Raw genomic sequence first — 25,053 nt, 5'->3', positions numbered from 1 at the left:
TCCTTCAAATCCCTAAATGAAGCCTTTTTTTTTTTTTTTTTTTTTTAAAGACGGAGTCTCACTGTTGCCCAGTCTGGAGTACAGTGGCGCGATATTGGCTCACTGCAACCTCTGCCTCCCAGGTCCAAGTGATTCTCCTGCCTCAGCCTCCCGAGTAGCTGAGATTACAGGCACACACCACCACACCCAGCTAATTTTGTATTTTTAGTAGAGATGGGGTTTCACCATGTTGGCCAGACTGGTCTCGAACTCCTGACCTCAAATGATCCACCTGCCTCAGCCTCTCAACGTGCTGGGATTACAGGCGTGAGCCACCGTGCCTGGCCTGTCAAAGCCTTCTTCTCAAAGCTTGACCCCATTAACTTAACTTCCCTGCCGGAAGTGGGTGGGAGGTGAGGAGATCTGCCCCTCTTTTGCTCCAAGGGGACAGCGTCTTAGAATGACTAAAGTTATTTACTTTGGAGGGAGCACCCAAATAAGAAAGCTCGGAGATACCACTTTCAGCACAAAAGGAGGGCCATGGAAGTGTGTGTGTGTGTGTTTGTGTGTGTGTGTGTTTGTGTGTGGACGAGGGAGTAAGCTCGCTGCTGGAGGGAAGCATCTCTTGTCTTGTAGACCACAAGAGCCAGGGAAAGGCAGAGATGGACTTTCTCAGACAAACTACTGCCCAAATCCTCCCATTTTCAGACTAGAAGTGAGGAGGGGAAGTGACGGGGGAGTTCGAAGTCTGTGTAAGAAATGCTGCCATCGTGGTGACAAAAGACAAAAACCTAATGTCTCTGGGACTGGACATGTAAAAAATCTGATTCAAACCAAGTGGTTATGTAGGCCTCCTATAACAAGGCAGAAATGAACTGGCCATTTCCAGCGTCACCGACTTACTGTGTGTCTTGGTGACAAATGGTACATAAGAATAAATGGTGTCCTGGGGTGCATCTTGGCCTCTTCAGGGAACCTGGAGGCACCTCAATGGAGGGACAGCCACGGTAAACTGATGACCGCACTGGAGGCAAGACTCATCGCCAGTAACAGTAACAACCACCCTTCCAAAGCACTTGCGACGTGCCAGGCCTTGTCCCAGCACTCTGGGTATATAGCAAATCATTTAATCCACAAAACAACGGATGAGGGATGCGCTACAACCATCCTTGTCAAGGCACAGAAAGGTTAAGCCATTTGCCCCAGGTCCCCAAGCTGGTAAGCGATGGAGCAAGTCAGTACTTGAATCCAGGCAGTTTGGCTCCCATTCACAGTGCTATCTGCTCTCATGTCACTTATTTATTAATTCCACAAATATATACTGAACACTTCTTTACCCATAGCACTCAACTAGGGAACACAAGACACATATATGTGTGTTTCAAGTTCAGTAAAGGGCATTTGCTCACCCTCATTCAGGAGGTAAGGAGACTCGTACACTGTCGCAGACATTATCCTTTGTCAGTGGGGTCGTTGAGGAATGAGAAAATTGGACCTATACTGCCTCTAAGATCCCTGGGCATCCCTCCAGGACAGAACCAGGTTTTGCTCGTCTCCAGGTCCCCAAAGCCACACCCAGGGCTAAGAGCATCGTAGATGTTCACTAAATGTGGTTGACCGAATTTTTTAAGTCCTTGAATGCAGAAGCCCGTTGGATAATGCTCTTAAAATACCTCATTGTCACAGCATTCCTGCTTGTGGCCACAAAACAAATGCCTTGCATGGCATCTGGTACCCATTTGCTGATGAACTGTTGCTTCTCCTCGATTTGCCAGGAACGACCGGCAGAGACCAATGCCAATGTGGACAATTCAGCGTCCCCCTCGGTGGCCCAGCTGGCCGGGCGGTTTAGGGAGCAGGCGGCTGCAGCCAAGGAGGTGAGTCAGGCAGCTTCAGAGCAGCCTCTTCGGCAGGGGGCAGGAGGAAGGGGAAACCTGGTCAGGCCCAGCAGAGAGGGAGGGAGGAGGCTTGGGAGTTACCAAATTAGGAAGAGAAGCCAAGGGCTGGAGGGGTTTCTCTGAATGTGAGGAATGTCTCATGGCTGCTGTGCCTGGGCAGAATCTGTCCCCACCAGGGTGAGGCTTGCACTGTGGCCAGGAGGGATGAGACACAGGGCAGAGATGGGCATCCGTATCCATTTCCATCTTGATCACCCACCTATACAGACTTAGATCCCACACAGCTGTGCCAGGCCTGGACTGGGGTCAGAACAAAGAAGTTCCTACAGCCAGCTCCTGCCCCGTAGTCAGAGCAAGGCAAGGGTGAGGCAGACTCCAAACTGAGAATTGAGAAAGAAGAGAGGACTTGAAGGAAAGCACATTCAGATGGGAAACCAGGGATCAGGAAGGAAAAGCGTCCGGTCACCAGTAGAACAAAGTATGACAAGGGAGGGTCTTAACTTTGGAGAGATTTGGGCTAGATTTTCTTGAGTCATGCAGTGTGAGAAGCTCATTAGAAGTGAGATGACAGGGCCAAGCACGGTGGGTCACCCCTGTAATTTCAGCACTTTGGGAGGCCAAGGCGGGCGGATCACTTAAGGTTGGGAGTTCACAACCAGCCTGCCCAACATGGAGAAACCTCGTCTCTACTAAAAATACAAAATTAGCCTGGCGTGGTGGCACATGCCTGTAATCCCAGCTACTCGGGAGGCTGAGGCAGGAGGATCGCTTGAATCTGGGAGGCGGAAGTTGCAGTGAGCTGAGATTGTGCCATTGCACTCCAGCCTGGGCAACAAGAGCGAAACTCAGTCTCAAAATAAATAAATACATACCTACATACGAAGTGAGAGGAGAGAAGCGTGCCCCAAGGTGGAGAGAAATCTATCATGGCCCCTTGGGGCAAGTGAGTACTTATTTGCCCTGCGTTTTTAAGTGCACTATTTTGGGGTTTTGTTTTCCCATCTGAAAAATCAGGTTCATAATTTCTAGACAGTGTAGGCATGTCATAAAGGATAAAGAAGATAGCATTGATCTCAGGTGCTGGCACTGTCTGAAAACTGAATGTGACTCAGTCAGTGAATCTCAAGTAAAAGAGGACGTTCTAGCAGGAAAGGAAATGGAGCCGAGAGGATGAAAGTCAAAATGGGTAGATGGTAAACAGAATTAATTTAAATAGTAAGCGGGCTGTCCTAATGACACGCAGTTCCCTTCCTCCATTCTTAAATATTCCTACACTTCCCTAACATCCTAACATTCCTAAATCCCTAAACCTTCCGGAAACCAGTTTCCACTTCCTTGCTCTTCCTCCCTGTTGCCTGATCAGTGCTCTCTTTTTCTCTGTGTGTCTGTCTGTCGCCCTCCCTCCAGACACCAGCCAGTAAACCAACCCGAAGGAAACCGCCCTGTTCCCTACCCCTGTTCCCCCCCAAGGTAGAGCTGGGCCAGAATGGTGAGGAGGTAAGTGCTGCTGTTGGGGCTCAGACGACACTGTGACGGGTTCTATCGCCTTCTTGGAGGAGGGGGCACCAAACTCATACTTGAAAGCTCAGATTCTATGCGAGGAATGTCTCCATTTCAGAGTGAATCTCCTCTTAAATGTTTCCTGAATCCTTTACTTTGGAGACTAGGTTCCTCCCTGCTCCTTTGTACTGAGGTTCCTTTATGATTCGTCAAGGATAGGAACACTATTTTCCAAGCCTGAGAATTTTAGCAAAGAGAATGGGTCATATATTATTAACAGACCCAATTCAGGAGCCAGGAACGTTCTGTTTTATTCGCAGGTCTGACTTAGATGATCTTGGAATAAGGTGTGGAGAAGGGACCTGGAAAGGGGGCTACACTCACATGGGGTAGGACGGAAGCGTGAGAAAACCCCGTGGTTCTGCAACATCCTTGTAAAGCCTGGCTATTGTTCAAGATCACTGGAAGAAAACCAGAGCACACAGGAGGCCTCGTTGCTCTCAGATATAAATAGCCAATGTTACCAACATAATAAAGGCTCTGGTATCATAGATCAGAGCCAGTAATAGGTTCTTAGCCTGCATATTCTACTATCTTTATTTATCTAATTGTAGCTGCAGGAGTGTCTTCTCCACACCTATGCCAGCAACCCATGAACCTTCACCGTGGTCATGGTATGTGCCAGAAATGGATTTGCATGTTCTGTCATCTGACCTGGGAGGCCAACCCCAAAATAAAGCAAGCAAGCCAAAGACAATTTCATCCCCGAATCCCAACCTCTTTCAACAACCTCTTTATTCTCTCCTTCTTTTTGGGGAACCAGCATCCTGACAATAGCCATTAGGTACCCCTATGTGAACTTGGGCAAGCATCTTAATGCCTATAATTTTCTCATCTATAAAGTGAAACAGCTGAAGTAGATCAATGGTTTTCAAGCCTTTTTGTCAACCTAAGGCTTATAAGCAGAAACCCACGAGATAAAGCAGAAACTCATCGCTGGCCCAGGCCAAGTGAGATGGGGGAGGGGAGGCCTGGAGCCCCAAATGCTCTCAGAATACTCTCTCCCCACTCAACAAGGGTCTTATTCTGGGATGAGAACCCCAAGGAGCACAGTTCAAAAATACTGAGGTTTTCCTTGGGTCTCTTCAAGTGCCAACAATATGATTCTGTGGCTTTATGGGGTCATCAGCCAATGCTGTAACCAAACACATACCAACAACTTCTCTTTCCAGAGGGTCAGCTTCTCCTTGTAACCCTCATCCTCTGGGCTCGGTGTCTCTGTTGCTGTGCAATGGGCTGAGGCTATGGCCACTCAGAGCTTAATATGAGGCTGCCCCCTGATAGCCCAGGCTTGGCCCAGGAGAAGTCACCGCACCATACCGAATCTCTTTTCTTGTTTGTGAAATGAGGACAAAAAACACTAACCAGCTAGATCAGGGAGGCTGGCTAGGGAAGTTTTATCCCCTGGAGTAAAAGCACAGGGAGTTAGGCTAGTGATTGGGTTAAATAACTCCATCCTGGCAGCTCTGTGGAAATGCATTCGCAGGTTTCACCCCATGGGGCACGTCACCCAGAAGTTAAATGGCTTATAATGGCCAAGGGCTGGATAAGTCCAAGGGTGGATTTTAGAAAGTCCTGCCTGGAATGACAAGCTGCTCGCACATTGAAAGGACACTACCTCCAGGGATCAATGACTTTTTGTGGCCTCCAAATTCACATAGAAATAAAATGAGCAGCCAGCTTTGTCTTACAGGGCTAATTGGAGGCTGCTGTCCACAATTTCTCCTTCCAAACTCCTGTAGCTCAGCCTGCAGAGGACCTAATGCTGGAAACCTTGGGGGCCTGCAGGGAGGGCCCCAGTCAGGCTACCCCTCAGTTCCCAATGCACAGTGCCAGAAATTTCATCCCTGCCCCGCTATGCTTGCTCAGGTCTGAGACAGCGGGGTCAGCCCCCTGACAGCACCTGCTGACTGCAGGACCCCTCCTGATGGGGGTTACCCCTCTCTAGAAGAACCAGCCAAAGGGTGTTTAATGCAGTCACAGATCCTACCTCCTCTACTCAGAAAAGTTCGAAAAGCATTCCCATCTGAAAATTAGTCCGTAGTTTCTAGACGTGGTAAGAATGTCATGTAGATACATCTATATATATACATATATAGGGATGGAAAGCTGGTTTTTCTCCACCAATTGTTAGTCTCAGCCACTTGCCTGAAGCCCCTTGTTAAACTGTAAAGGAAATGATGCCGCCTGCTGTCATTTCTAGGAACTGCACTAGAGGCTCTTTAGGATTCTTTCTGCTTTGCAATTCAAATCAATAGGGTTTTATGGAGCATCAGCTGGGTCCCCAGTACTATACTGTGGTTAAGGGGCAGAGTCCACTGAATTTCCACAGATTTCAGAAGACAGTGGTCAGCTGGGGAAGAGAAGAACTCATAGTATTACGTGAAGTGAGCTTTATCAGCAAAATTGTTGCTACAGTCTCTAAAAGTTTCTCTGAAAACCCCAGCCCATCTGAAATTTCCCTGTAAAGCACAGAAACTAAGGACACTTCCACTGTAGCTGGAAGCTCTTTATACTTTTTATAGATAAAAAGCTCCTTGAAAGACTGCTATAGGAACATACCCGACATTGAAGACACATGGAGGCAGAGGCAGCAGGAGTCCTTAGAATCATTTATTCCTGCCCAGCTGCATCTTGGTAGAGGAGGCTGAAGCCAGGGGTATCGTCTGGCTCCTGCCAAAATTAGAATTAGAAGGAGTGGGGATCTTGTGAGTACAGCCCATGCTCTCCCTTGGTGTTGGGCTGTAAAAAGATCACGAGCAGTTCAGTTGAGTGAGCCTCCCTCCTTCCATCCCTAAAATACAATCATCTCACATCATAAATATCTCAGAATCTTTCTAAGAGATCAGTGTGGTTCCTCTTCTTATGGTTCAGGTAAATTAGTACATTGGGTCAAGGAGCAGATCATACACACTGGTCTCCAAACTATCGGGAGATCCTTTCTTTGCCCTGGCCTCTGTCCCACCACATGGAAGTCATCCTCTTCCTTTTCTTCATCATCATCCTATCACTGTCACCATTCCCACATATTTGTGGGGATTTTATGCAAAACAGAGGTAATATTTTTACGTGATATAGATCCCAAAGGCAGACAAGATTCCTGGCATACATTCGTCACAAAAATATCTACAACTAACAGAGAATATGTGTGATTATGTAGCACATGTATTAGCCACGGACTGCTCCTGCGGCCGAGACTGAATCATGCTCATCTTTCTATGACCCACACAATGTCTGGAACGTAGTAAATGGTTACTTGATTAAAAAAAAATTAAGGCTGGGCGTGGTGGCTCACGCCTATAATCCCAGCACTTTGGGATGCCGAGATGGGTGGATCACCTGAGGTCAGGAGTTCGAGAGCAGCCTGGCCAACATGGTGAAACCCTGTCTCTACTAAAAATACAAAAACTAGCCGGGCATGGTGGTGCATGCCTGCAATTCCAGCTACTTGGGAGGCAGAGACAGGAGAATTGCTTGAACCCAGGAGGTGGAGGTTGCAGTGAGCCAAGATTGCGCCACTGCATGCCAGCTTGGGCAACAAGCAGGACTCCGTCTCATAAAAAGAAAAAAAGAAGAAAAAAAAGAATATTCAACATTTTGGAAAATCGTAATTTATAAATCATGCCATCAATGGGATTTTCCAAAATATCACTGGGTCCAGGGAGGAATTCCAGTCTGACCTCTGTCATCCTGGTCTGGTTTCTTGTTGTGTGTGTGACAAACAGGATGGTCATTTTTGCCCTTTATCTTTGAAATTCCCCAAATTGTTGATTCACAGTGTTGAAGGTCATGAGGTGAAGATCTTGCTCAGACATAGTTTTCCCTCAAAACGACAATGAAGTCACTCTTCCTGGGAGAGACCTTCTGTATTGAGGACGTCGGTGCTGACTTCTCTGATCTGATTGGAAGATCTTGCTGTGGTGGGATGAGGGAGGGAGAGAGGGGGAAAGTCCACGTCACCCAGGCCCTGATGAGGTATGTGGGCTACTGAACTAATGAGAAAGTGGCAACACCAGCTTCTCTTCTCCTTCTGCCTGTGGCTTCCGGGTTCCAACCAGAACCCCACTTTCCTCACCTTACTTATCTGGTTGTTTTGGTTGATTTGCCCCATAGAAATCACCACCCAATGCGAGCCACCCTCCTAAATTCAAGGTCAAGAGCTCACCTCTGATTGAGAAGCTTCAGGTAAGTGCAAAATTCATTGTCCATTGCTACCTTTTATCTAATTCCACTTCTTATCCAAAATTTGCATGACTTTGAGGCTCATCGGGTAGCCCATGTGTCACCTGGATAATTGACCCCAATAATCAGCCAGTAATCAAATTGTAGTAAACCATGAGGATCTCACAGCCCTGCCTGAGGGAAAAGAATTAACATAAGGACCACATCAAGCATAAACTCATGTATTTGACATTTAGTGGGGGTTGATGGATAATGGGATGCCTCAAGAGTCTTTATGCGACTGGGCTCACGCCTATAATCCCAGCTCTTTGGGAGACTGAGGCTGGAGGATCACTTGAGCCCAGGAGTTCAAGACCAGCCTGGACAACATAGTGGGACACCATCTCTACAAAATATTTTAAAATTAACCAGGCATGGTGATGTGCATCTGTAGTCTCAGCTACTCTGAGGGCCAAGGTGGGAGGATCGCTTGGGCCCAGGAGGTTGAGGCTGCATTGAACGGAGGTCGCTTCACTACACTCCAGCCTGAGTGACAGAGCAAGCTCTTGTCTCCAAAAAAGAAAAGAAAAGAAAAAAAAAAGAGTCTTATGGGAAAGGACACCATAGTTGCAAGAAACATTTCCAAAATAGCCAAGCCCTCTCTCCCAAGGCCTGAATGCAGCCACACACCATTTCAGCCCTGCATAGGGCTGGTGTTCAGCTGCTGCACACTGTACCAGTATGGACAGATTTGTTGTTTGGGAAGCATGCTGTCCAACCCCTCCACCAGTAATCCTGTGTGCCCAGAGCCCTTGCCCACCATGCCCAGGGCTGGTTGGCTCCCTGGGACTGTAATTAAGCGGAAGACACTGGCCCTGAGCTCACAGTCTTGTGGAGAGAGAGCTTTCACAGGTGATATAATAAAAGGAGCTAATGCCAGAGATCTCCACGGTGGGTCACTGCCCAGCTCCTGTTGCTCGAGACCAGGGTTTCTCAGCCTTGGTATTACTCGAGCTGGATAGTGTTGTTGCAGGGGCTGTCCTGTGCACTGCAAGATGTTTAGCAGCATCCCTGGTCCTACCCACTGATGCCAGTAGCACTCTCCAACAAGTTGTGACAATGAAAAATGTCTCTAGACATTGTCAAATGTCCCCTGGGGGCAAAATCGTCTCCCATCTCCGACCCCAGGTGAGACCCACCATTCTAGAATTTCAGAGCAAGAAGAGAATGGAGTGGCCCAGAGTAATTAATGAATGTCTTATGAAACACCTATGTCCTGAGCCCGTCCTTAAGGGATGGGTGGCTGAAAAGGAGGGAGGAAGATGTTCCCCGTGGAGGAATGGCAGAAGCTAAAGTGCAGAGGAGAGGTAGGTATGTTATGTCCAGGCGGGGGCTGTAGGAGAGGCTCCTGTTTTCACCCCACCCTCTTTCCAACCACCCAGGAGAAGGAACAAGGCTCTTGTGCGCTGTAGCCTCCCATCCAGGCTCACCTAAGAGCACTGGCTCACCAACTTCATTCTGAAGGCATCAAAGGTGTCAAGACGAATAGCCACAGCCTCTGTAGTTCCCAGCCATGGAAGAGCCTAGAGATTTGGATCCCAGCCTGATTGGGGGTTAAGGCAAGCATCTCTGGTTTCTGGCCATGAGCCTACCCTGTGGAAGGTGGGGAGGGCTCTGCAGTGTCTACCTGAAATTTAATTCAAGCTGAGAAGCCCTCCACCCGGCTGCAGGAATAGGGTGGTGCTACCTGTCACTCTGGGAGACTGCAGGGCCCCTAAATATGTAACAGGGATCTCTCAGAAGGGATCCCAGAACTCCAGCACCCCTCCTAGCATCCAGCTAAGGGATGCAGCCCCAGACTCCTACCTCTGGCTCCCTGCAGCCCACCCTAGTCCTCATTCAAGTGCCAGAAACCAGTTACCAAATGTTGTGTACCCTGTAGTTTTGGACCCATTCCTTTTTCCAGGCATTAGTGAGTCTTTTGGGGAAACACAACAACTTGAGAATGTGGTTTGGATGTCTAGCTGTTCAATCTCATTGAGATTGTCAGCAATAGAACGACAACTTAGCCAAATCTCACAGGAACCTTACTTTCTTGGGAATATGTGGGAGAAAGAGCTAAGAAATGCATCACCAGCTAGATTTTCTTCTAACTATTCTACTGAATGAATTGTGAACTAGGGGTTTTCTTTTTTAGGATAGTCCCAAATTCACAACTCAACTTTTCTGTTGACTGTCAACATCCATTTTATTTGCAAGCAGTCTTACAGAGGGAATTTCTCTGCTTGAAATTTAGAGAAGGGCATTTCCTTTAAGGTCCAGTGAACCCCCTCTGCCATGAAGCCCTCTCAATCATGCTAGCACATCAACCTGCACAGCAACTATGCTGCAAATCCTTCCCTGGTACTCCCCATATACTGCCCTTTTTTTTTTTTTTTTTTTTTTTTTTTTTTTTTTGAGACAGGGTCTTGCTTTGCTTTGTTGCCCTGGATGGACTCAAACTCTCAGACTCCAGGGCTCAAGCAATCCTCCCACCTCAGCCTCCTGTGTAGTAAGAATTACAGGCACACACCACTGCACCCAGCTTCATATGCTGCTTTTTGACATAGTTTGGGCTAGTATGCTATTTAACTTTCGTATTTTATATCTTGAACAGTTACCATGACTCAGTCTTGTCTGTATGATACCTTCTTTCTTAAGATCACAATGAAAACACTAACACCCTTCTAAACGTGTGCAATGCTTTCAAGTCTACAAGTCCTAAAATATACATAGGAGGTTTCCAGGACAGCAGAGTCTGGCTGGTGGGAGGTGGGAAGGTGGCCAAGGGGAGCCGGGAGGGAGAGGGTGTGAGTGTGGGGCAGGAAAGAGTACCCAGGGACCAGACAGAAAAGACTTTGGAAGTCAGGACAAGAGGTTTGGACAGACAAAGAATCTGAGATTCAGAAAGGCTGTTGGACTTGTTGAAGGCCTGAAGGTCACACTGCTACTGAAAGATCCAGTATTTAAAGTGAGATCTGTCGGTGTGGAAAACCCATGAACTTCCCATTGCACCGTCTGCCCCTCACACTCCGTCCCTTCTCTGTGAAGTCTCAAAGTGGCTCTGTCTCCTGGTTCGGCACTGCCACAGGGTCTGCGGGATGCAGCTCTGCGGTGATTCAGGAATGCCGAGGGCAGGAGAAGCGCCCCTAGATGGCCTTAAAGAGGATTGGACACTCACGCACGTTCCCCCCGTGGACACCTTCGGGCATCTGGGACCATCTGCCTCCTCCCCAACCAAACTCAAGACTCCCTGAGGCTTTCATTACCTCTGGGTGACTCTCCCATTTGGCCACCTTTCATTTTGATCGAGTCATACCTGTACCTTGATACCCCAAGTGGTGGCTCATACTATGGTGTGTCCTGCTGCCTTCTTCCTAGAGGAGCTCAGCGGCCTACTGTGTTCACCGCTCTGCCATCTGTTAAGAAGGAACCTGATACCTGGAGGCTGAGGGAGAATCAGACCCGGTGTGAATCTCAGGGCAGATCCCTTAGCCACTTTCTTGATTGTGCAATGAGAACACAGCTGAACGTGTGGGGTTGCTGTGGAGGACACGGCTACCTGTGCCCGGCAATAGTAGGCATCCAGTGGGAGTGAGTACTATTGACTCTGATGAGAAAGGCGATCACAGAACCTGACTTCCTGTGAGATCCTGGCACCACAGGTGCTCCTGGCAGCTGCTGCTTCGCCACTTTGTTGATAAGTTGGGCTTGTTCTGGGACATTTTTGTTGGATCCTCATCAGTGCTGGCTGAGCATTTTGGAATGCAGCCTGTGGCAAGCCAGGTAGCGGAAGGAGGACAGAGTAGGTGATGCTTTCCAAGAGCAGGCGGTGATGGGACAGTGGATAATGGATTGGGAATTAGCATGAAAAGCCGGGTGTTACCTAGTCTCAACCAGGCCTGAGGCCAGGTAAGCAACAAGCTAAAGTAGAGGCTCTCATCTTCTCCCCAGTCCTATTTGAAGTTTTTCATCTTTCCTTGACAGGCCAATTTAACCTTTGACCCAGCTGCTCTGCTGCCTGGGGCCTCACCCAAGAGTCCTGGACTCAAGGCCATGGTGTCGCCGTTTCATAGCCCACCTTCTACCCCCAGTAGCCCTGGTGTGCGATCTCGGCCCAGCGAGGCAGAGGAGGTGCCTGTCAGCTTCGACCAGCCCCCTGAAGGCAGTCATCTGCCCTGTTACAACAAGGTAAATTCTAGCTCCAGATTATGGCAGTGTGTCTGTGGAAATGTGGACTCTGGCACCCCTGAATTTTCTCTACCCTTTTGTGCTGAGGAAAGGAGGAAATGTTCGGAGTTATTCTCAGAGCTGCGTTTTAACCCAAGTGAAATTTCTCCCCTCCTTTGCAAGTGATTCCTGAACTAGGATAACCTTCCTTGACTGACTGGCTCATCTTCTCTCCCTATAACTATGCCATTCGGCCCCAAGACAAGCTTGGGGGATGGTGTGCTCTCTCCTTTGCGGAGAGAGGTATGGAAATTCACGACTGATCCCAGCTGCATGGTTCATTAATGTCAAAAGCTGAACACAAAAGCTAAAGGCCTGATCAGTGATTCGCACAGAATGCTGGGCAGCATCCCTAGAACTCCAAAACATCCTGTCTGGCCTGGTGTGAATAGTCCTAAGTGTCCCAGTGTGGACTCAAATCATTCTTCCTGCAGCTTGGCCCAGTTAAAGAACATCCAAACTGTTCCCTTTGCAAAAATGACACGGCAGGGTGCATTTCTACAGATGCAACCCTGGTCCTCTGTGTGAGCTTTCATCACATCCCTGGCCCTGCTGGGAGGAAGTAAGGATCAGAGGTACGGGCCAAGCAGGTAGCCAACAAATGTGGGCCAGGGCCAAGCAGGAGCCAAGACTTCTGGGGGTCTGGTGCCAGGGAATGCTAAATGGGTGCAGCTTTAAAATTAATGATGGAGAAATGAGATCTTCTAGGCCATTCTAGGAAGTCCAGCTAGCAAAAAAAAAAAAAGTCAAATGTGTAAAAACAGGGAGGGCTCAAGGAAATAAACTAGTGGTAAGGAGGGGTTCGGGCAGGCTTGAGCCTGTGGGCTAGGGGCAGAGTGGAAGTTCCCCAGCCAGGGTGATGGAGACCCCTGAAGGCAGAGAGGAACCTTCCCAGAGAGCCACCTTCTCACAGGGTAAGACAGGGAGGGAGAAGCTGCTACCTGGTCATAATGCCTGGAGGCTTCGGCCTTCTGACAGCAGCAAGGGGAAGTGATTTTGGAACCCTGCTGGTCCTAAGGGCTGGGGCCTTGATACCTTCCAGAGCTGACCCCATCATGGTCTCAGGAAAGGGCTTGGGAGGCCCTGATAAACCAAGTATTCATTCCAAACCTCATAGATGGGGAACTAGGATTGACAAATACCAAAATGTAAATCAGTGGGAAAATAACATTTACAAAAATTTATTTTACAAACTAATTATTTTGTTTTGTTTTGTTTTGTTTTGTTGAGGCAGGGTCTTCCTCTGTCACTCAGGCTGGAGTGCAGTGGTGAGATGTTGGCTCATAGCAAGCCCCACCTCCTGGGCTCAAGCAAGCCTCCTAGTAGCTGGGACTACAGGCACGCACCACCACGCCTTGTTTTGTTTTTTTTTGTAGAGACAGGGTTTTGCCATGTCTTCAACCAGCTCCTGCAGCTTCTGGGCTCAAGTGGTCCGCTGGCCTATGCCTCCCAAAGTACTAGGATTACAGGCGTGCACCACCACGCCCAGCCCACTTACATACTAATTTTTAAAGGATGCATCACTCTAGTAGATAGGGTATCTGATGTGAACATTTCCATTGCACCTTTGACTAAGTCTGATGAGCTGAGAAGAGGCCCGATTCTGAGATTCACATGCTCCCCAGAGATACCACCTTCAGGCAGCTCTGCTGGTGCTCCTGGGGAACAGCTTCTGACCGTGGTGGACCTGAGTTCCAGAAGCAAAGGAATCTGGCTGCTCAGGTTTCCCAGTATCAGCCAGCTTCATGGGGGATGGGAAGGGCACAGTCAGGCAAGAGAGGAAGCTAGTCACCAGGTGTCCAGCTCAGCACTCCTGAGGTCCCTGCACCAGGACCTGACCATCAGCAGGTCTCTAACACTCTTCTCGGTGCGATTCATCTTTGTCAAAGTATAATTTTCAAAAGTTCAATTTTCAAATTTTTCAAAATTTTACAGTGCAGTAAAATCATAAGTTATCTTTTTTACTGGATAGAAAGCATTTTTGCATCTTCACAAGATAAAAATCTGACTCTTACGCAAAATAGAGAAAGATTTTATTCAACATGTCAATTTATGAGAAAACTTGTAAGATGGTAAAACTTACTGAAACAGCATTTGAAGAACTGGTTATTTATAGACAATTAGACAATTTCTTTTTTTTTTTTTTTTAATGCAGAGTCTTGCTGTGTTGCCCAGGCTGAAGTGCTGTGGCATGATGACAGCTCACTGCAGCCTCCATCTCCCAGGCTCAAGCTATATTCCCACCTCAGCCTCCCAAGTAGCTAGGACCACAGGCGTGCATCAGCACACCCAGCAAATTTTTCTTACTTTTAGTAGAGATGGAGTCTTGCTATGTTGCCCAGGCTGATCTTGAACTCCTGAGCTCAAGTGATCCTCCTGCCTCAGCCTCCCAAAGTGCTGGATTACATGTGTGAGCCACCATGCCTGGCAGCAATTTTTTTTAAGTGTCAGAATAAAATTGCTAAATTAGACACCAAACTGGTTAGTGTTTTACAGTGTAATAACATCATGAGTTTTTGTTTTTGTTTTTTACTTAATGGAAAGCATTTTCATCTTCACAAAATATAAGTCTGCAGGTCACCATGTGATTTCACAATCCCACACGACTCTAACCTATAATAAATAGCAAACAATGATTCGTTCTCCTGGAAAATTAAATGGTCCTTGCATGGACTTGTGAAGCAGTGCACCAGACTGACATTGAAAGCTCATACAGCCCTCCTCTTGGCCTTTTTTTTAATGGATTTTGGATAATTTTCCTTAACACTTTCTTCCAGGTGCGGACGAGGGGCTCAATCAAAAGGCGCCCTCCCTCCAGGCGATTCCGAAGGTCGCAGTCAGACTGTGGGGAACTTGGAGATTTCAGGGCGGCGGAGTCATCTCAGGAGAATGGTGCTAAGGAAGAGGATGGGGATGAGGTGTTCCCATCCAAGAGCAAGGCCCCAGGATCCCCTTCGTCCAGTGAGGGGGCAGCAGGAGAGGGAGTGAGAACCCTGGGGCCCGCTGAAAAGCCTCCTCTGAGGAGGTCACCCAGCAGGACAGAGAAGCAGGAGGAGGACAGGGCCACAGAGGAAGCCAAGAACGGCGAAAAGGCCAGGCGGAGTTCAGAGGACGTGGACGGCCAGCACCCGGCCCAGGAGGAGGCCCCGAAAGCACCCCAGACCTCTGGCCCAGAGGCAGAAAATAGGTGTGGGAGCCCCAGGGAGGAAAAGCCAGCTGGAGAGGAAGCAGAGATGGAAAAGGCTGCAGAGGTGAAGGAGGAGACGGTGCAAAATGAAGAGGCGGGACCTGAACATGAGAGCCAAGAAACAAAGAAGCCGGAGGAGGGAGCTGCAGGGAAGGAGACCCCCCATAGTCCCCCTGGAGGAGTGAAGGGCGGTGATGTCCCCAAGCAGGAGAAAGGCAAGGAAAAACAACAGGAAGGGGCAATGCTCGAGCCAGGTTGCAGCCCCCAGACCGCCCCTGACCAGGTGGAGACCAGCAGTGAGGTCCAGAGCGAGCGAGCGGTCCCCAGGCCAGAGGTAGGTGGTCTGGCTCGTTCACACGCAGAAGTCAGTGCCAGGACCAGGGAGTGCGTCTGTCACATGCCCTGTTCCGTACATCCCTTCATAAATCAGCTCAATCTGCAGAAACAAAGGTGCCAGGCTCCTGCCTCGTGCCAACTGGTTGGAGAAAGGCTGTTGCTGAGGCTGAGGGGACAAAAGGACACAAAGGGGAAGTGTGTCTTGTGCTCTTGCCAGCTTCTCGCTGACTTGGGAGTTCTGGCAAGCTTCTGGGTGTGTGTGGAATGACCGAGCCTCGGCACGGCTCAGTAACTGAGGCTTCTATGGAAGCCTGCTGAGTGCAGGAGCCTGGGCGGGCTGCTGCAGGGGATCCAGAGATGAAAAAGAAAGGGGAGCTCCTTTCTAAAAATCATCTCAGTTTAGCACATGAGACCAGCAGCTCTTTCACGTGCATAAACAAGGTGGAATCGGGCAGTGGACAGGGGGCATTCCTAGGGAAGCCCAAAGTGCAAGGGTGGCAGAAACAATTTGTGTGTGGATGGGACAAAAAGTTGGGGATGCTTCAGGGCCAAGGTAGCATTTGAGTTGGCCCTCAGAGAAAGAGGCTGTATGTGACGTTGGGACGTTCACTCTCTCTCTCAGGAATTGGGCATCTGCTGCACATGAGGAGGACGGAGTGACTCAGCCCGTGCCCTTCTGCCTAGGCCTGCGCTAACTGGCCCTTTCCCCTACACCCATCTGCTCCCCACCAACTCCCAGGAAGCCCATCTTGAGCCCACCTATCTATGCTTTAAGAGCAGAACCAGGCCGGGCGCAGTGGCTCATGCCTGTAATCCCAGCACTTTGGGAGGCCAAGGTGGGCAGATCACCTGAGGTCGGGAGTTCGAGACCAGCCTGACCAACATGGAGAAACCCCCATCTCTACTAAAAATACAAAATTAGCCAGGCGTGGTGGCACATGCCTGTCATGTCAGCTACCAGGGAGGCTGAGGCAGGAGAATCGCTTGAACCTGGGAGGCAGAGAGGTTGCGGTGAGCCGAGATTGCGCCATTGCACTCCAGCCTGGGCAACAAGAGCAAAACTCTGTCTCAAAATAAATAAATAAATAAATAAGAGCAGAACCAGCCCTGCAGAGTCCCTAACAATCTCATCAAGTCAGTCACCCACAATTGTTTCCCCCTTCACTTTTGTTAGTGCATTCATTCATGCATGCATTCATTTACTCACACCACTATCAGCTTCCTGCTACAGTAGCCTCTTTTCTGGCTTCCTGCTTCCACTTTTTTTTTTTTCCCCTGCCTATATAATCCGTTCTCTGGACAGCAACCAGCAGGTTTGGTTTGTTTTTTAGATCAACTGCTCTTTGCTAAAATTATTCTCCTCTTGTATTAGGGTTGCCATAAAAAAATTACCACAAACTTGGTGGCGTAAAACAATAGAAATATACTTTCTTACAGTTCTACAGTTCAGGCCTCCAAAATTAAGTTGTTGGCTGGGTTGGTTTCCTCTAGCAGTTTTGGGGGAGAATTTGTTCCTCTCCCCTAAGTTCTGGTGGCTGCCTGCAACCCTTGGAATTCTCCCTTGCCTCCTCCGGCTCCTGGTGGCTGCTGCAATTCATGGCATCTCTTGGCGTATAGATGCACCACTCCAGTCTCTGCCTCCATCTCCATCACATGGCCTTTCACTGTTACTGTGTGTCTCAAAGTCCCCCTCCTCCCTCTTATAAAGATGTCAGTCATTAGATGTAGGGTCCACCCTAAATCCAGAAGGATCTTGTCTTGAGATTCTTAGTTACATCTGCCAAGAACCTCTTTCCAAATAAGGTCACATTCACCGGTACTAGGGGTTTGGATTGGATGTACCCACCTCTCCCTGACTCTCCCCCTCACTGTGCTCCAGCCATGCTGAGGTCTTTTTGTTCTTCAAATACAGCAAGCTCATTCCCACTTCAGAGCTCTATCCTTGCCGTCCCCTCTGTGTGGGACATTTCTTCTGATCCTTACAGGGCCACTTCTTACCCATGGCTCAGAGCTCAGCTCAGATGGTCCCTTCTCACCGAGGCCTGTCTGTGTCACTCAGTCTAAGCGGACCTCCCTCCACCCCATCAGTTACTCTCTCCCACAATTCTACTTCGTCATCACAGAACACATCACTATTTGAAATTCTCCTGTGTATTTTTTAATTGTCTTTCTCTACTCCTTTTCCTCCCTGCATCTCCAGCACCTGCTACAGAACCTGGAACATAGTAGGTTCTTTAAAAAATCTTTGTTGACTGAGTGAATGAATTTTGAAGGAAGACAGAAATTGACCCAAAAGAAATACTCTCTAATGATAGAAGTACACATATAAGAGGAATTGATGTGTTTAGGGGATCTCCTAGGACCCTCACATTATTCTCACTCATGCTAGATCAGGGAGAAAAATGTCTGAGTCCCAAAGACTCATAAAGTATGACTGAGACCCCTGAGTTAAGTTGTCAGGCAGAGGTGCTCCAGATTTCTTTAACACTTTCCATTCTACGTAAGCAGTCTTTAGATTTAGAATCTTCTGGAACTGAGAGATTCCACCAGCTCTACAGAAGGCAAATACATGCCCCAAACTGTTAGTCCTTTTTGAGGATGAAGTCACTGGGTCCAAGTAGTCACCTGCCAGGGGTTGCCACATCTTATTTTCAGGTTAGGAGACACATGCCTTGCCAGGAGACCTCCCCATTTCACTGACAGCACCTTCCAATCCTGAAGGGTTGAAAAGTCGCGTTGGTTGAAAAGCTAGTAGGGAAGAGGGCTGCTTCAGGGAGGTCTCAGATAGAAGAAGTCTTCCTGCAGGAACTCCAGGACCTCTGGGGCAGGCTCACTGGTAATCCCTCAAGCCTTGCCACTTCCATATTCCCGACAGAGCCCTGGGCAGAGGAAGAGAATGCCCAGCACCCTCAGGAGCACACTCCTCCCAAACAGGCAGCTCAGGTTGAGAAAGAGTAGCTCCACTTCCACCTCTGAATGGAATGAAAGGAATGCTTTTCCTTTTGTCATCTCTGAGATGCCACTTAACCCAATTGCCTAGTTTCTTTCTTTTTTTTTTTTTTTTTTTGACATGGAGTCTTGCTCTGTCACCCAGGCTGGAGTGCAGTGGCACAATCTCAGCTCACTGCAGACTCTGCCTCCTGCGTTCAAGTGATTCTCCTGCGTCAGCCTCCCAAGTAGCTGGGATTACAAGCCCGCACCACCATGTCAGGCTAATTTTTGTATTTTTAGTAGAGATAAGGATTTCACCATATTGGCCAGGCTGGTCTTGAATTCCTGACCTCAAGCGATCTGCCCACCTCAGCCTCCCAAAGTGATGGGATTACAGGCGTGAGCCACCACACCCAGACTAGTCTAGAGAGAGAAAGAAACCAAGGCTCTGAGAGAGGACAGGAGTTGTCCATAGTCACAGAGCTCTATCAATGTTGATATATTAGGCACCTGCCCCATCATCAGAATAAACTGCTTACAAAGTACCTGTGCACGTGTGCATAATTTGTTTAATCTGGAAGAGGGCACTGGTTCTCCAGTCCTCCCTGTTCCTCTTAAACCAGGTCAAGGTCAGAATCAAAATGCCTGAGTCACTAGTACAAAAGGAATCATCAGTGAAAACAATTACAAGGTTGACTCCTTGAGTTATAGGCTTCCTGAGGCACCCATGCCTATCCCAGGTCTTTCCTGGATCCCCCAGAGGCAGCACACACCTCTAAGCAGTTTTCTAACCCCCAACCTAATTCCCATCTTGTTCCTTGGTGGTAGAAATAGATTGATCAGACAAACTAATTATGGTTGCATTCATGCAATCAGCATTTAATAAGCACCCGTTATCCCTACCAGTATGTGAGATACCGGGAGTCAAAAGTGAAAAAGACAGAGGCATAAACAAATAACGACAAGGCAGTGGAATAAATGGGATTCTGCCCTCGAAGGGTGCTATGTGAAGCACAAAGGCAGGAGCAATTTGTTCTTCGAGAGAAAACAGGAAAGTTCCATAAGTACGCCGAAGGCATCAGATGTGTGAAAGCACTATAAAGGGTTCCCTTACTGTTAGGTTGCCCCTCACAAGTGTTTTAACATGTCATGCTGAAAGAAGGAGCCATTGCGGGGATTTCGATCACAGGCAGGCTGGACGTATCAAGTCACTGCACTTAGGATTCTGTTTATAAGGAAAAGTCACCCTGGAAAGAGGGCCCAGAATCAGATACAACTCTAATACTTCAAATACATTTAGCAAGTGTTATCTGGGCACAGTGGCTCATGCCTGTAATCCCAGCACTCTGGGAGGCTGAGGCGGGCAGATCACTTGAGGTCAGGAGTTCGAGATCAGCCTGGCCAACATGGTGAAACCGTGGCTCTACTAAAAATACGAAAACTAGCCAGCGGTGGTGGTGCGAGCCTGCAGTCCCAGCTACTCAGGAGGCTGAAGCAGGAGAATCGCTTGAACCCAGGAAGTGGAGGTTGCAGTGAGCTGAGATCGAGCCACTCCAGCCTGGGCGACAGAGACTCCGTCTAAAAATAAATTTATAAATGTTTTAAAAATAAATAAATAAATGTTTCTCAAACACTCATTATGTATCCAGTATTGTGTAGGGCACTCAGCTATGCCAGAGACTAACTTACCCAAACAAAGACATTCGAAATGTTTGGACATCAAATCTGAGACTTTGTTGTATTAACGATAAGTGCTGACTTCTTAATTGCCTGATTGAATTGCTTTCCAAGTCATTCCCCTTGGTTTCTCAACATTTGATTTGAAATTCTTTTCTCCCTGAGCTGATGAAATACATCCTTCTCTTGAGAATCCCCTACCTTTGTAACTTTGCAGTGTTTACTTTGTTCTTTCTTTCTTCTCCCTCCTGGTTAACTGGCAGGTCAACAGACTCAGTTCTTGGCCCTTATTTCTTCTCAGTTCTCCTGGGGATGCACTCCCTGCATTCCCACCTCCATCATCCCTCAGACACATTAACTGTCCTCCCCAGAGATCCCTCTGCCTCTCCTTCTTCTTCTCCCCTTCCCCCCTCCTCCTCCTTGACCCTCCCCAGCCCCAAACATGACCAGTGCTTTGTGGGAGCTCAATCAGTAATGGAATTGTGGCAGGGCACAGTCCCTCACACCTGTGATCCCAGTATTTTAGGAAGGCGAGGCATGAGGATCGCTGGAGCCCAGGAGCTGGAGACCAGCCTGGGCAACATGGCACAACCCCATCTCTATGATGATACCAGTGCTAGCCTTCCTTTTCTATCTCTACAATCACAACTCATTCCTAACAGAATTCCTGGTCTCCAGACTCACCCTACACATCATTGCCATATTCTTCTTCCTATAAATACCATAGGTTGTCTGCTCTCCTATCCCAAACCCTTTGATACTGCCCACTGAAAAATGGAGTTCATGCTCCTCCACAGGCTGGGCTTTGCCACCTGCCTAACCTTCGCTGTCTCCACGCCCCTTAACAGCGTGGCTGGGGCTCCAGCCAGCCTGCACCCTCCACCATTCCACAATAGGCAAGGCATCCCCTCATCCACTCCCTCAGCCTCTTTGCCCAAATGCCTGCACTGCCAGCTGAAATTGCCAGCAGTCCACTTAAACCCAGCCCTCACTGGTACCTGGAAGTCCTCTCACCACACCTCTATCTTTCCCTCCACAGGCCCTTTCTGATTGCTCTGAGGACAAATGCCCCCCTGCTCAGTATAATCCATTAGGATGGTCCACATCACACCCCACCTTGTACTGTGGTTACATTCCCAAATGTTTCCATTTCTCAGCTAAAGAACTGATGGAGACGAGGCTGGAGTCCTGGTATAGCTCCTAGCACAGAAGGATCTCGAAGTAATACCTTCTGAATGACTGTTGAATAAAAAGCTACTTTACTGTCCTTTTACTCAAGTGTTAGTCTTTTATTTTCAACTCTTTCTGTCCTTTTTCCATTTATATGCTGCCAAAGAATCTTGAGCAGAGTTTCAGGAGAGCACATTGAATGGGAATGAGTGAATAGGTAAGAGGCCAAGATGGAGGGAACTCAGGCATCAAGGGGTGGGCGGGGTCACTTGGTACTTGACGACTCAAGCTCTGATCTCTAGGTTAAAATCCTGACTTCACCACTTACTAGCTGTGTGACCTAGGGGATATAACCTCTCTGTGCTTTCATTGCCTCACCTATGACAGAGTTAATAGAAGTAGCTACCTCATATTGCTTTCGTGAGGATTAAATAAGTCAATACATTAAAAAATAAAACTAAGTCAGGCACATAGCATTCTTATGACTATCATTCTTACTACTCCTACTGTTACTATTGCCTGATCCAGCATCCCTGAGGAGAGATACTGAGTGTCAGGATTTCCTCACCATTTTCCTAATTAATTCTTTCCTCCCCTGTTCACAGGATGACACTCCTGTCCAGGACACTAAAATGTGAAGAACAGCTCATTGTGCCCCAGTGATGAAGTTGCTGGACACATCTCTTTGCAAGTAGCAGCAACAGTCGTAGCAGCAGCAGTCGTAGCAGCAGCAGATGAAGGCATTGCAGAGGCAGAATATGCTGAGAGTCTGGAGTCAGCCTGAAGACACAGGGTGGATTATTTCCTGGCCTCCACACCAAATGTTCCCTGGCAGATAGAGACTGGATCTGAGGGCAGCAGACTTTTATCAGTTTGAGTTTATGTCATTTGATGGACTTGGTTAAACAACAACTTACTGAAAACAATGCCGTGTGGCGATGAGTCCCAGGGGCACTGGTCAGCCTGTGGAGCCCTGGACGCTATCCACACTCACCCATCCCTGCAGCCGACCTCCAACCTCTGACCTCCGACCTGAGCTCTGATTTAGCTTATCAGATTTGCTTGGGTAAAGTTCCTTTTTATTGTTCTAAAGTGTTTACGGTTCTCAAATATCAGTTAAAAACTAATTTTAGGTGGCCATAAACATAAAATAGAAATCCTGTAAGTTACAGAAGACCCTAAATTGTATCAAAACCCTAGAGACAACTTTTCAACTTGGTCCAAATTTGAACTGGCCAACCAGTCTTTAAAACATTGGACTGGAAGAGATAATGATTAAAACATTTAAAAAAAAAAAAAGTGTCTGCTCCATTCGCAGTAGCTTTTCCTGCCCTGTGCTTTTCCAGTTGGTGACCACCATGGGAGGTTGCTGCCTTGGCTCACTCCCTTCTCCTGCCCTTGAGAATGTGGAGAACTCCCATGGAGAGGCAGAATGGCAGGAGGTTTCATGTCCCGCATTGCATCTCCTCCTGAAAGCAAAGCAGTGATACCTGAATAATGGCAGCTGCCCAATTGATCCTGTGAGGATGAATTTGCATTTCCAGAATCCTTGAGTGTGGATTAGATGTTTCCTGGGAGGTGCCCTGAGTACCATGATGTGCAAGCTACATAATTAAAACATTTTTCTTAGTTTCCCTGGGAAGCTTTTCTTGACTCACAGCCCAGGTTCTTCTGGCCAACACAGGAGGAGTGAGTTGGGGTCTTTAGTCTCTTCTTATTGGGTAGCTCTTGCTTTAATATTCTGTTTGGTAAGTGTAGGAGGTTCTGCAAGGGACAGGGCGCCTGACTACCCAGTCTTTGACTTATATCCTCTCCCATCTTCATGCACTCCTGCTGAAAAATGTTAATCCAAATACACATTTAAACTTAGTGTTGGTCCTTATTCTGACCTGAGTATTTTAATGTCTCAATGTGCTGATTTGGTAGCTGGAAGAATTATTCTTCTGGAGGGCTGTTAGACTACATCCTACGCTGACTTCAGAAAACAGTCTCTCAGACAAAAAGGCCTTATGTCACCACTGGTACCTCAGTTTCCTCATCCCATTTACAGTTTTTCTAACTCCAGGGTAGTGTTTAGTGTTAATATTTGGGATTTTTTTTTTCAAAACTATTTTTAAGTAGTTTGTAATTTGTAACAAACTTGTAACCTGGTTGAGACTGATATTGTCGTAGTTATGATAAACTTTGGATATTAGCAGAATTTGGGAAATGTGTGTGTCAATTATTTTGAGATCTATAAACTTGTCTAGCTAGCTCGCTAGCTTGCTATCAATCTAGCTACCATCCATTTATTGAGAGAGAAGTCTACCCCTAAACAATACTTGGTTTTATTTATATATGTCTTTGGGTTGTTTATACACATGCACTATCTGGGCAAGTACTTTGTGAATGTGTGCATGATTATGAGTGTGTGATGAAAAGGGCCACTTTACTTGAGGAAGGCATGGAATAGAAAGTATGAGATTTAGATATGAAAAATGAAACTGCATTTTTCTTTCTTTTTTTTTTTTTTTTTTTGAGATGGAGTCTCGCTCTGTCGCCCAGGCTGGAGTGCAGTGGCCAGATCTCAGCTCACTGCAAGCTCTGCCTCCCAGGTTCACGCCATTCTCCTGCCTCAGCCTCCCGAGTAGCTGGGACTACAGGCGCCCGCCGCCTCGCCCGGCTAGATTTTTGTATTTTTTAGTAGAGACGGGTTTTCACCGTGTTAGCCAGGATGGTCTCGATCTCCTGACCTCGTGATCCGCCCGTCTCGGCCTCCCAAAGTGCTGGGATTACAGGCTTGAGCCACTGCGCCCGGCCAGAAACTGCATTTTTCTTCTGGAGGGTCTAAACATAGTAGCAGACAAGAAAGGGGCAGTAAAAATGACAAGAATGTGACATTGCGGGACCATGCTTGTGGGCATCAAAATACCTTTCTATCCCCCAGGTCTCCTGTTAGTCACATTATTTGGTCTACCTTGTGAAAAAAACAGAGGCCCCATTCCTAGGGCTTGTTCATCAATGAAGGGGGCTCTTGGCAGGGAACTCGCGAAGTGCAGGGACTGAGTTTTCTTAGTGCTGCAGCCCCACTGCTTAAAACTCTCCTTTCTCGAAGCAACCATGATCAGGTGTTTTATTTGCATGGTTGAAACTGCAACTTCTAAATTTGGGATTAAAGAAATTCATCTGTGTTTTAAGTAGCACAAAGTTATTAACAGGCCAGGAAGACTTTGTTTCTTTCAGGCTTTCTTAATGGGTTTGAAAGAAAACACTGATCCTTCTACATCAACAGAGCTAAAGAAAGAGTCAGAGTCATTCTTCCACTATCTTTATAGTCTAGCTTGAATTTCAAACTGTGTCCTTCCTTATTCCAGAGAGGCAGCAAGAAAAAAATCCTGGATGCTTTGAAGGGATCTGCCACTATTTAAAAGGGGGTTGGGATTCTGTTTCAGCTGCATGTGGAACTAGGTAAGCTTCAGGGGCCTCAGAACTCCATGCTCCTCACTGATGTCACCCTGAACAATGCCCAGTTTTTCATGCAGGTTTTGTCCTATGACCAGTTAACTACATGTTCAATAAATATATGTCAAAGAAATAAATGCGTGAAAAGGCGACCAGTCCATCATCTTCTGATTAGGTTTTCTTGATTAGGTATGTGTTTAGTACAGCCGAATGAATAAGTTCACCTAGCTGCTGGTGACAGAAACCCAACTCAAACTAGTTGATGAAAAACAGAACTATACAGATCAATGAATCTCTCCCCCTTTTTCAGTTTCATAGATCTGAAAAAAACAAACCTAAGTACAGTCACCCAAGTGATGTCAGGAATCTCTCATGGCATTGGTCTCTGCTTTCCCTCTTGTTGGCCGTATTCTTTTTTTCTTTTTTTAAAAATTATTTAATGAA

General features: G+C 47.5%; 1 protein-coding gene across 8 annotated transcripts in view; it reads left to right on the top strand.

Annotated features, from left to right (window-relative positions):
* Nucleotides 1-23,368, top strand: part of RCSD1 (RCSD domain containing 1) — a 75,236-nt gene extending 51,868 nt beyond the window's left edge. For 2 of the 8 annotated variants that reach the window (XM_050768320.1, XM_050768319.1), the window contains exons 2-8: nucleotides 1,755-1,856; nucleotides 3,285-3,374; nucleotides 7,551-7,622; nucleotides 11,625-11,828; nucleotides 14,645-15,388; nucleotides 21,038-21,219; nucleotides 21,774-21,868. In XM_050768320.1, coding sequence (XP_050624277.1) covers nucleotides 1,755-1,856; nucleotides 3,285-3,374; nucleotides 7,551-7,622; nucleotides 11,625-11,828; nucleotides 14,645-15,388; nucleotides 21,038-21,202 — 1,377 coding nt within the window. In that variant the 3' untranslated portion in view covers nucleotides 21,203-21,219; nucleotides 21,774-21,868. Of the gene's footprint in view, nucleotides 1-1,754; nucleotides 1,857-3,284; nucleotides 3,375-7,550; nucleotides 8,966-9,040; nucleotides 9,218-11,624; nucleotides 11,829-14,644; nucleotides 15,389-21,037; nucleotides 21,220-21,773 lie in introns of those variants that run through there. The other 6 variants (XM_050768338.1, XM_050768335.1, XM_050768326.1 and 3 more) reach the window with 4 other exon arrangements.
* Nucleotides 23,369-25,053: the final 1,685 nt, after the last annotated feature.

This window comes from Macaca thibetana, chromosome 1, assembly GCF_024542745.1.
Source record: "Macaca thibetana thibetana isolate TM-01 chromosome 1, ASM2454274v1, whole genome shotgun sequence".
NCBI lineage: Eukaryota > Metazoa > Chordata > Mammalia > Primates > Cercopithecidae > Macaca > Macaca thibetana.
The sequence above is the reverse complement of the archived record's forward strand: the minus strand, read 5'-3'. Positions and strand labels throughout refer to the sequence as shown.